The sequence below is a fragment of the Chionomys nivalis genome, chromosome 5 (genome assembly GCF_950005125.1).
Source record: "Chionomys nivalis chromosome 5, mChiNiv1.1, whole genome shotgun sequence".
Taxonomy (NCBI): Eukaryota; Metazoa; Chordata; class Mammalia; order Rodentia; family Cricetidae; genus Chionomys; species Chionomys nivalis.
Genome location: NC_080090.1, coordinates 78746691 through 78759436, shown reverse-complemented (window position 1 = coordinate 78759436; position 12746 = coordinate 78746691). Strand labels below are relative to the sequence as shown.

The 12746-nt window shown below is 34.7% G+C and overlaps 1 protein-coding gene across 3 annotated transcripts in view; it reads left to right on the top strand.

The window, feature by feature from the left end:
- Kcnt2 (potassium sodium-activated channel subfamily T member 2) overlaps window positions 1-12746 on the top strand; it is a 367931-nt gene that overhangs the window by 208965 nt on the left and 146220 nt on the right. For all 3 annotated transcript variants that reach the window (XR_009057124.1, XM_057769358.1, XM_057769359.1), the window contains exons 9-12: window positions 6042-6222; window positions 7406-7570; window positions 9972-10108; window positions 12417-12480. Coding sequence is in view for 2 of the 3 variants with exons in the window: in XM_057769358.1 (XP_057625341.1) it covers window positions 6042-6222; window positions 7406-7570; window positions 9972-10108; window positions 12417-12480 (547 nt within the window). In the remaining variant the exon portion in view is untranslated. The remainder of the gene's footprint in view (window positions 1-6041; window positions 6223-7405; window positions 7571-9971; window positions 10109-12416; window positions 12481-12746) is intronic.

Genomic DNA, 12746 nt, shown 5'->3' with positions numbered 1-12746 from the left:
ACTTTTATAATACAGTCTTATTAAGTGTGTGTATTAATTTCAATATACAAATTAGTTATAAATGATTCTAATTTTATGATCAAAACATTAACTAGAAAAGGTTGATATACTTATGCTTTATACTTTAAATTGTAAATTATTTAAAATGTTTAAGCAAGTAGTAGACAATAGTAAAATTTTTGTAATAATTAAGTAAGTTGTAATGAGAAATAGCTATCCAGTCACTCAACAATATTACTTGGTTTGCAGGCAGTGTAAAGTTAAGATGATTACAAATGTTCAATAATAGATATTACTAATAAAAATATTTTTATTGTGAATGTCATATTGGGCAGTCTTTTTATCAGGAAACCTGTATGTCTCTTTCCTAAAGCCACTTCTAAATGCAAATACACAAGAACCAAACTCATCAAATGTGATGAGAGAATTGCAATTTTTTGGTTAGAAATGACTGCACTGTATCTGTGAATGAATTGACAATCAAGTATATTTTTACCATCTAATAGCTCCCTAGTCTTTAGAAAATGTGTTGTAACATTCAGAGTTCTAAGCAAAACAAGTATTGCATAAATTCAGTTAAATTTTGTGCATACTGTAATAAAACCTGTTTCCTGTTTTCAGTGCTACAAATGTTTTGACCTTAAAAACTGTTTACCATACCAATAATAGACTAATTTTCCTATCCTGCAGGTGATCTCTTGCTGCCTTTCCTACAACCAGATGAATTATTATTAAAATATAATTTAAATGCTATTTAATTTTAAAGATTAGCACATGATTAACAAATTACCACTTTTTTTTTTCAAAATATTCTCTTATGCTGTGTGTATGCAAAACACCTCCACCATCAACACATGCTCACACTGTGTTATCCAAGGTGGCTGTTTCTAACAGAGACAACTGGGGAAGCCTGCATCCCATCTGAGTGTCCGCAAGTGCCAGAAATCCTGGACCACGATGGCGAGGGACTACTCAGGGACGTTGTGTGAGAATTCTATACCCAAAGGAATGGCCTGGAGCCTGATGGTGGCTGGCTAGAGTCGCTGGAGACCTGGGCGCTAACTGTAGAAGTTAGCTCAATTCTAAAAATAGGCAGCCTAGTTAAATAAAACAATTATATTTTATTTATTATAAGGGGAAAAACTTATGAAACAGGAAAGAGACGTCCAAGCTCAGCTGTGCTGTGAGGGAGAGAGAGAGAGAGAGAGAGAGAGAGAGAGAGAGAGAGAGAGAGAGAGAGAGAGAGAGAGAGAGAGAGAGAGAGCTTGTGTGAGCACCTGGGCTGTGTGCTTGTTTTTCTCCAGGTCCCAGAAAGCCACACCCTAACTTGGTCCCACCTCTTGAAGATAATTGGTTAACAAAGCTTCCCCATCAACAGCTGACAACATATTTGGAAGAAAAAAAAGAGTGACAGTAGAGCATAGATTATCAACTACAGCAGGGATACCTTTTATAGTATCATAGTTATTGTAGTTACTTTTTTCTATAAAATTTTAAGTAAACATTTTCCTTAATTTTATGTATTTACTGGCCTGAGTGATTGATTCAGTTCAGTACTGTAGTATTCACTACTAAGGAAAAACATGGTACTGAAGGCCAAGCATTTGTTTTAGTAAATAATTTATTCAATCACTCAAATATTTGTAAACTATTTCAGTGATTTGCTAAATTCATCTGGTACTTAAAATAATTCATGTCCCATTTTTATTCATTTGGTTTTCTTTATACAATTTAGGAATCAAGTATGATATGATATATATAAAAGTTTAATTCAGGTAATTGCCATATTTACAAAATTTTATTTATTGTGAAGTACATATGTATATCTGAAATTCATAAGTTCAGTATTAAATTTTGTTTGTAGTGTTAATATTGGTTTGTATACATACATATATAAATAAATATTTATATACATGCTTGTCTTTTATTCTTTTAACAAGGTATTGTGTGGCCCAGTCTTGCCTCAAACTCACTATAGTTGAGAATGACCTTAAAGTCCTGTTCCTCTTGGCTTCACCTTCCAACTGTTGAAATTACTAGCATGTATTACTATTCCCAGAATTACTTAAGTATTTTTAATTAAAAAATGTATAAATTAGAAAAGCTCATTTGTCAGTAAAGACATATTTCCTTGTGGATATCTCATATGATGACAATTATATATTTGCAAATACTGATAGATTTATAGAGTATTGTAAGAAACTGACTTATACTTAATTAAGGTGTTCTCAATCTATAAAAATATGTACAGTCATTAAAACTATTTAATGAAGAGATATATGTGACACTCAAGCTGTAATCAGGTATTAAATATATCTGCCATTTCTACATTACTTTTATGATCTTTGTGATTTTTAAAGATAACTTTAAAGTTAGTTTTTCAGTGTCCTGTATATCATTGTGTTTTCTTATTCTCAACCTGTGAAGCTGCCCTGTTAATCTACAGTTTTGATTTAATGCTACACAAAATAAATTTTTAAAAAATAAAACTGGATAAATAAGTATGGCATGTGACTTAGAAAAAGAATATTTTAAAGTTCTATAAAGTGAATTTCTTTAATTTCACTTTTAATCATTGCTTTATTTCTTCATGGTTCTTAGAAATAAATTATCTGCTCACACGCAGAAGCTGTAGTGATTGTCCAAAAGTATACACTTTGGGTTTTAACAGATTTCAGAAGCATAATTTGCACAACATCAAATTCATTCATCTTAAGTGTAAATCCAATCATATTTTAACATATTTACTGAGCTTTCTAGCAAATCACCACAATCTACTTTTAGAATATTTCCATCTTTGTTCCCCTTTCACAGACAAGGCAGCCACTCATCTGCTTTCTGTCTCTTCTCTGGAGATTGCCCAGAAACAGACTCATGAGTGCTCTTTCCATCTGACACTTCTTTCATTCTGCTTGTTTCAGTTCACACTTGTAACATCTATCAGTGTTTGATTTCTCTTCTTGCTTCATCTGCTTCCTTTCTTCCTCTGTTCTTCCTCCCCACCAATTCTCCTCTCTCCTTCCTTCCTGAATGGCACTTTTTTTTTGTTTTTTTTTTTTGTTGTTGTTTGTTTGTTTTTTTGTTTTTGTTTTTCGAGACAGGGTATCTCTGTGGTTTTGGAGCCTGTCCTGGAACTAGCACTTGTAGACCAGGCTGGTCTCGAACTCACAGAGATCCGCCTGGCCTCTGCCTCCTGCCTGGCATGAATGGCACTTTTAATCATACTACTATACTTATGCTATTATACACAGTACTTCAGAGTGGATAATTTGCAAGATTTTACATCTTGGTTCTCAGTGCTTGAGTATTCCTTGTCAAGGACTCACAGAATCAATGTATGATGAATGGGTTCTCTCTACTTCTAAGATTTGTTACTATATTCTCACATGGTGCAATGTGCAAGGAAGACCAGATAATTGTCTCTGATATTTATAAAGTCACTGTTCCTATTCACAATGTCTGTGCTCAGGGCTACCTGTCTAAAGGTCTTGTGGCTTAATACCATTGCACTAGACATTTCAGTTTCAACCTTAATTTTTGAGAGGGCACATTCCAATTTATATTTTTCCCTCAAATAATAACAGTTAAGAATACAATCAAATGCATTTCATTACAAAAGCAGTTCAAAAGTCATAATATATCAACACATAAGTTTAAAAGCTTCTTAGTCAAACAACAGGAAATCCTTGGACTTGAAGATAATTTCCTATAACTCCAAGCCAAAGGTTATAGACACGCAGAGCAAGGGTTAGTTCTTGAGGCCTTGGAAAGTTTGACCTAGTTGGCTTTTCTGGGCACAGGAAATTTCCCAGTTTAGTTTGTGAGCATTAACTCTCCAAGGTGTTCATGATTGTTGCCGTTCCAGTTGAGTTGTCTGAAGGAGTTTCACCCTCAAGTCTTTAGTAGACATTATCACACTGGTGCTTTGTTGTCAATCCCAATCCTAAGGCTCTTTAGTCTGGGCAGAAGGAAACTAGAACAGCTGTTGGCTTTCTCCAATGATATAACCACTGAAGTTTATTTTCTGTGTCCTCTTGAGGAATCTTGTGAAGCACACGTTCTTGTGTAGTGTTGTCCTTGGACCTACATGAAGTGACTCAAGAGCTTTGTGCCACAATACAAGATCTGAGAGCTAAGGCTCCTCTCGACTCTGTGCGTGCCTTGGCTTTCTCACTTGAAACAACTATAAAATTCCAGGCCATGTTATTTTCAGCTGGCGGTGGTCATGATGATTTCAAAGATCTCATGAATGACTTCGAGCTCCTTCTTCTATTGTACAAATGAATAGCCTCTGGCTTCCTTTTTCATATTTATCCTCCACATCGGTATTTTCTCATGAGAACCATTTTGATTATTCTCAATCTAATGGGATGAGGCCCTTCCAAGTCATGCTGCTTCCCTTTATTCCACCTAATGATCGAATTTCCTACAAATTTTATCTTTAAACCAATTTACTCTTTTGTGATTATAACATACAATCAGGAGATGCCATGAAATACCCCAAATACTTGAATTATAGGTTTGTGCTCCCCATGATTGAAGTTTATCACTCTGAAATTTTGGCTTTCCTAAAGTCATGGACTTAATGCAGTCAAGTTTGCTGCTGTGTTCAAAGTACAGCTTGTCCTCTTCTTGCCAAATAAAACATTCATTTCTTACCTCCAACTAATCAGGAACATCTTCAATATATATTGTCCATCCCACATTCTACTGACTCCCTCTGCAATCTTCTGCTACAATCCTGTTTTCCTGAATCCTGAGAAAATTGTCCTTATCAACACATTCAATATTATACAGTCCTTGTCTTCATGTTTCTAGTTTCCCAGCCTCTTTCGATTTTCCATTCCCAAAGCTGAATCATCATGTATAGGCATTCACTGAGCCAAAAAAATCCATTCTCAGTTTTGATATCTTTTGTTGGTCTGTTTCCATAAAAACACAGGCAAATGAATAATTCATAAGTTACATAAATTTTGTTTCTAACAGATTCAAATGAGAAGATGTTACACATTAAGTTCTGGCCCAATTAGTGTCTGGTGAGGTCCTTATCTCTAATTCTAAGACAGTGTCTTCTTGCTTCATCATCACATGGCAGAATGTAAAATGAGTAGATTGATGTGCTTAGCATCAATGCTTTTATAATATTGACTAGCCTTATGTCTGAGGACACAACCCTCATGATTTTCCATTCACTAAGTCTTCAAATTTTAATACTGATATATGACTTTGAATATCCTTTTTCAAGTTATTGTTGCTGTATACTTAGTTTCGTGTTGCAAATTTATTATTACCCCTCAGCATTACAATATATTCATTACTCATAATAGTCTTTTATTGTTTATTTTATAATTAAGCAATGGTGCTATATCTAATGTGACTTTAGTAATTCTTATTTGTGGAAATCTTATACATTAAGAGTTTCTGTACTGGATATTTTACCTATCAATCAATTGCTTTCTGTAGAAGTTTATCTTATGCTGTAGGCTGCAATTTGAGAAATACTTGAGTATCAGTTTGGTTTGTGATTGTATGGCAGAATATTTGATTAAATTATTTATAATAAGCAGAACAAAAATTTGTTGAATCATAGTTCTAGAATCTGGTAAGTCAATCATAAAAATGCTAAAAATTGCCTGGGCTCTTCTTATTTCATTGCAAAAAACTGAGAGCACAACATAAGTTTGTTTGAAAAGAGAAATATTACATACAACAGGGTATACCATGCTCTCAACAGCAAAGATCTTCCCACAATGATGACAACAATCCATTTTATGAGGTGGGACTTCAATTCTTCTTAAAAGTCCACCCCTCTCAGTATTGTTACAATAGTCAATAAAAAAGTATGATTTGATTATTGTTAACAAACAGTTTTCTGTAGATGCTCACACATACATTAAAAAAACATTTATTTTTCCAAAGTTAAACAATAAAAGGTTTTTGCTGTTATTTATGAAATGTATTTTGGTTTTTAAAGAACAACAATAAAAAATAATGTGTCCAAGTTTTCAGTGTCAATAGTAATGCATATCTGCTTTTTTTAGCATTTGTGGAATTCAGCATCTGGAAAGAATTGGCAAGAAACTCAATCTCTTTGACTCCCTTTATTTCTGCATTGTGACATTTTCTACTGTGGGCTTTGGGGATGTCACTCCTGAAACATGGTCCTCCAAGCTTTTTGTTGTTGCTATGATCTGCGTTGCTCTTGTGGTACTCCCCATACAGGTAAACAGAACCTTGTTGCTCAATTTCTCTAGTAATAGAACACCTGATTGTTTATTTAATACTAATATTATAAGACATGCTATTAACAGTTTCATGAATTGCTTATATTTTTCAGAAATGTCTTCCTAAATTTTGTTACATACCTTTTTCCCCAAGTCACAAGTAATTGCTCCCATTTTGGTTTGACTGTTGAATATGTTTTCTTTTAAATATAGGTTATCTCATATTACCTATTGTGATATAATATAATTTTAAATTATAGGATGTTAGACTAAGGAATTAAATTGGGAAATTGAAGAAATAGAGACATAAAATTTAGTGGGTAAAATGTTAATTTTTCACAGGGCAAGAGTAGGGCAGGCCGTTAATTCCAGCAATCGGGAGGCAGAGGCAGGCATATTTCAGAGTTCCAGTCCAACCTGGTCTACAGTTAGAGTCCAAGACAGCCACAACTATACAGAGAAAACTTATCTTGAAAAAACAAAACAAAAACAAAAAGTTGGTTTCTCATGTTTATCAACTAACACAAACTCTGGGCATTGTGTTTGCACATTATGAAACATTTTGGGTAATAGGTGGTTTGCAAAGGGCAGAGATATAAACAATGACCAGTCTCTAATTCTTTGTTCTAATGAACACTGATTGCCCATAAATGAACAAATCAATAACACAATATGACAAATGAAAAATAAACATTCATTTTCATTAAATGGTTCATACTGCCATGTCTGACTCCCTGACATTCGTCTACAGCACTCATTACTTCATAGGTAGCATGGGGCATTGCATATGTCAATGCAGCTTTCTCCCATTACATGATATGAGAATAATGAGGCAGAAGAATTTGGAGCAAAGTTGGCAGTGCTGTCCCCTTTCGTGCAGTGAATGGCATATTACATCATACTTCCCTGAACATGAACTTGGACTAGCTCTGATATGGTATAATAGTAAAATCTCTCTAACATGTTTCATTGGATATCTGAAGCCAATGGTCCTCACTTGTAATCTCTGGGGAAATCATGTGCTCAGTCTGTTGTTGAAAGGGATCCTGATCATTCTCAGGAACCTCAACTATTTCCAGAGCAAGAAATGCCATGTACTTGATAAAAGGGGGGAGGCACTGCACTCGACTTTCACTTTTGTGTGGGATGATTTTCATTCACATGTGGGAAAATCATTACAGTTTGAACAATTGGCCTATTTGTGGATGGAGAGACAAAAATCGGGTGGCAACTATAGTCGTCACAGAGCTCAGACCGAGAAGCATGTTGTCCTGTGTGTCAGCTCATTGAAGATCGACTTACTGATGGATTTTCTAAATGAATTCTATGCACATCCAAGACTGCAGGTAAATTTAAACTGTATTATGTACAATACTGAATCATACTTAATAGCACATTAACCAATAGTGTATCCGATATTCTGGCAAAGTTTTATTTATATACCCACATTTGAAAAAGGCAAATGAAAGACAATAAATGTAATGAGGCACACAGAAAAAGTGCTGGAGGAATAAACAGCCTTAAGGTTTCCCTCTGTATGTGTGCTAAAAGACACATGGGACTTGTTATTGCTAGAATGAAAGATTTTATTTGACTTAAAGGATTGTTGTTTCCTCTCTTGGGTAAAGCATAAATGATAATTCTATGAAGCAGTGACTTTTAACATGAAATATAAAAGACAATGAAGAAACCATCCTGAAAAGTGTAGTTATAAGAAGTACTGCTGATAGGAATGTGAGAGTATGGCAGATCCTTTTTGTAAGTTTTTAATTTTTAATGTGTATGTGTATACTTGAGTGTCTATGCATATGTGGGTTTGTGTATGCCTATGTATCTGTGTGTGTGTGTGGGGGGGTGGCAGTAGAAGCTAAAATATTGTGTCAGATCCCTGAAGGTGGTGTTGCAGACTATAGTGAACTCTTCAGTGCTGGTGCTGGGAAACAAATTCACGTCCTTTGTTAAGAGCATCCAGATCTCTTACTTGCCAAGTCATCTCTCCAGTGTCTGAAATTTCCCTTTTGTATATTCATTTTCTGGAGTGTGACTAAGTACTAATGAGGCAAAATAAATTTGGGTATTTTTTTTCAGTGCAATTAGTTCATTTCAAAGAAACAATAGTTCTTGTTTTGTTTGTCCTCAAAGAATTTGTGTGAGTAAAATCCTGGACAATTCTGAATATAAATATAATTCATAAGTGAGATCTAAAATACATAGTATTTTTATTTATCACTTTTATTTTTTTTCTTTTTTTTTTAAGATTTATTTATTTATTATGTATACAACATTCTGCCTCGATGTATGCCCAGATACATACAGAAGAGGGCGCCAGATCTCCTCTTCCAGAGGTCCTGAGTTCAATTCCCAGCAACCACATGGTGGCTCACAACCATCTGTAATGAGATCTATCACTTTTATTCTATATTATGCTTTTAAACTTTTACATAAACTTTAATTTTCTTCGTAAATACTTTATGTATATGTGTATTAATATACTCTAATCAGCTAATGCCCTCACAATAATTAACTCTAATAACAATATAGGGATTCTAAATACTAACCATTTTGCTATAGATACATTTTAAGTGAACCTCATATGGAAGGCTTTCCAGAGAAGTCAAATTCTTATTGACTAGTCTTAAGTCATTTTACATTTCACGTGCATTTTCTGGGACTCGAAATGATGATACACTTTAAAATATTTTGACTTAAAACCAATCTTATTCCCCCCACTCCCCTCCCCCTCTCCCCACTCCTCTCCCCCTCCCCCCACTCCATTCCCCCTCCCTCTTGAGACTGAAGAGCAGTCCAAATTCCCTGCCCTGCAGGAAGTCCAAGGTCCTCCCACTTCTATCTAGGTCCAGGAAGGTGATCATCCAAACAGGCTAGGCTCCCATAAAGCCAGTTCATGTATTAGGATCAAAACCTAGTGCCATTGTCCTTGGCTTCTCATCAGCCTTCATTGTCCACCATGTTCAGAGAGTCTGGTTTCATCCCATGCTTATTCAGTCCCAGTCCAGCTGGTCTTGGTGAGCTCCCAATTGATCAGTTCCACTGTCACAGTGGGTGGGTGCACCCCTTGTGGTCCTGACTTCCTTGCTCATGTTCTCCCTCCTGGGTGATGTGTGGGAGGAGGGAGAGGGAAATGGGAAACGGGGAGGTGGCAGAATCTTAATTAAAAAAGAATAAAATAAAGAGAGAGAGAGAGAGAGAAAAAAAAGAATTACTTACAAACAAACAAACAAAAAACCAATCTTATTATTTATTGTTTTCAATATAACTACAAGCTTCCAACTATACAATATTCATTAGAAATTTTACAAATTACCAGTTCATAATTTAATTTTAGTTAAATGACAATAATAAATTTCAGTCTAAAAGGAATAACTTAAAGTATGAATGGACTCATAAACTTTTCTCTCTCCCATTCAGTATGTATTTTACAATCACTCTGTAGTGGAACCTAAACAAAAGGAATGGGTGCCATATACTTCATGACTGCCTTCCTTTGTGCTACTGATAAGACTAAAATAGCTCATGCTGATTGATTGTTTGCATTTATCACTTTATGTTTATCATAGTGCAATCTTATTTAATTTCTCTGAATTTAGATGTTAACATTTTATTAGCAGAAATTCATTTAATTTGATCATAATTAAAGAAAACTTCTTTAAGTATTTTGTGTACCTCTGTAGGATAAAATAAAGCATGTTTTTGTGTTCACGCCATTGTCCACTCTTCCTTGAACAGGATTATTATGTGGTGATATTGTGTCCTACGGAGATGGATGTGCAAGTTCGGAGGGTGCTACAGATTCCAATGTGGTCCCAGCGAGTGATCTACCTTCAAGGCTCAGCCCTTAAAGATCAGGATCTCCTGAGAGCAAAGTAGGCATTGTCACCACATTCTATCTCTCATATTTTAATTTTCAGTCCTCTGATGACTTTTCTCTCATAATTTTTGTAAGATACTTTTCACACATATTTAAATTTAAAATTGAGCTCAGTTCTGCTGATTATAGAATATATAATAATACTATTAGAAATATAGGCCTTTTTCCTCCTTTTGTTTTAAGTCAGATGTCTATGATAGCACAGTTATATCATGCAATGAGAAGTCGCCATAATAGAACAATGATTGCTGTCAGAGATAGATAAGAGATCTTGAGACTTCCCATTATTAAAGTCTCCAAATTTCACAATTTGGCTCTTATTTTATAAATAAAATATTTTGCCTAAATATTAGGTGAGATATCAAAGCCAGTGTTTGAATTTTAAAAAGGTTTTAGAAGGTACTCAGCAGCACATTTTATCTTGCTGAGGCTAAAGATTGAAAAGTTCTCAGAGTTGGAGGAAGCAGGATCCTGAGAGGTCCTGTGGAGTTGCCCTCATATTCTCCATATGCCTGTTATCTGGGCTTAAAAGGTGCCATGGTCTAACCATTTGTTATGGGAAACGGGTCTTCTGACACAGAAGTAGAGTAAGGGAATAGACTGGGAAGCCTTAGTCCACTAGGGGATTGAGGCTAACACAAACAATTTTCTTAGTTTTAATACCAGGAGAAATCTCTAGCAAGCAGAGCTTTGCTAACCTCTGCTGTTAAAGATTCAAGTGTATATTCATGTTTCTGCTTGGATGCTTTCATCTACTGTTTTAAATGTGATGGTTTCCTCATCACAATTGATAACCTAAGACTTTTGCCTTCCAGGATTCACCTAATGTCCCAAGTCATGCTTAGGTACTGAGTATTTGTGAATTCTGAAAGTACTTTTGATTTATCATGAAGAAAATAAATTTAGCTGGTTTGTTTTATTTAAGGATTTAATTTAAAAAAAAAAGTAAAGAGAAACTTCCACAAAAGAACAAATGGTAAATATTGGGAAACTAAAACACTTAATATTGTATGTTTTGTCTTAGAGTTTATCTCCATTAAATACTACAGGTGACAGTTCTATAAACAGTCAGATATTATCAAATACTTATGTGAATTGGAGCTTTAACAATGTCTTATTTGATATCTATATATTCATTAGAAGATGTTGCCACATTTGCATTCTTTCAAGCACTATATTCATTTTTCTGTATAAATCATTCTCCTTAAATTACTATGAGTTAAGAGCTTCACACAGCTTGTCCACTGTGCACTGATATGTATGTGTGTGGTAGAAGCTTTTTATTCTGGGAATTGAATCCAAGCTCTTTGTTTTAGCTGTAAATATCTCCAATAGATTCTATGTGTCAGTACTAATATTGAAATGATTTTCCACAAAAGGGTCACCTTTACAGAAAACCCTCTATATGAATTGTAAATGGATAAATTGCAGAAAAGGGGTGACAAGGGACTGTTGACCACCTAGCACTGTTCTAAGAGGTAGACTGAGAAAGACATCTCTTAGGGTGACAGACTATTTACTGTATGTACATTTCTAATCCTAATGTTAAAATATTTGGGACTTAATGATAACTAATAGATTCTTCAGCATAATTCCCCATGCAAGTAACAAGGAGTAAGAGTCTCCAAACAAGTCCCGAAGGTCAGTTTCTTGACTTCACTGCTTTACAGAAAACAATGCTTAGAGAATGTTGTCCAACACCAGTGTTATTTAGCAATCATGCCTCAATGTCTTCTTAAGAATTGTTTTGTTTGAATCAGTTTCCTGGGCTTTTTATCTTTCTTATCCTGTGAGAACATATTTTTTGAAAAATCTAACTTTATCACATTGTACCAGAAAGATAAATCATTACTAATTTGAAAAGTCACCATTCTCATGTTTTAAAACCACGACTTATGAAGAACTAAAACATATTTTTTAGTTACTAATTTTGAGAATTGAAAAACATTAGCATGAGGAAATAGAGTTTGGAACAAGAGGCTGGACAGTCTCCTGGAAGCATAAACATACAGTGGAGTAGTTGTAGTTCAGTTAGGTTAGCTATAATAAAGATCAGCAGTGTTCCTAATTTGTGCAAAACATATTAATAAAAATATAATAGCTAAGTTCAATTTCTTTTTTTGCAATAAATTCAAGAGCTCTATGACTGTGCCATTTGTTATTTTCACAAATGTAGTCAGGGTCGACCAGATATCCGACTTTCCTTTAGGTGTAAGGACACACATATAGATGTGGACCAGACAATGACACAGCCACTCCAGCAGCATTTCGGTGTGGTTACTCTGTTTCCTGTCTGTGTTTAGGATGGACAATGCGGAGGCCTGTTTCATTCTGAGCAGCCGCTGTGAAGTGGACAGGACATCATCTGTAAGTCGATGAAACCCCCTCAGTAAACTTTGGTTTTTACCATACAAGGTTTTTGCTTAGTATGAGTTGAAACAAGCCAAAAAACAGGGAAATCAAACAAACAAGCAAATGAAAACAAAACGACAGCAACAAAAGAAAGCAAAAACTAGCATAATGAAACTTTGTAACTTTAAATTTTCACCAAAGTTAAGCAATTGTTAGCTATAACTATTTTAACATTAAAAACATTGTCCATTGTGTCAACAACACTCTTATTAATCTTTTAC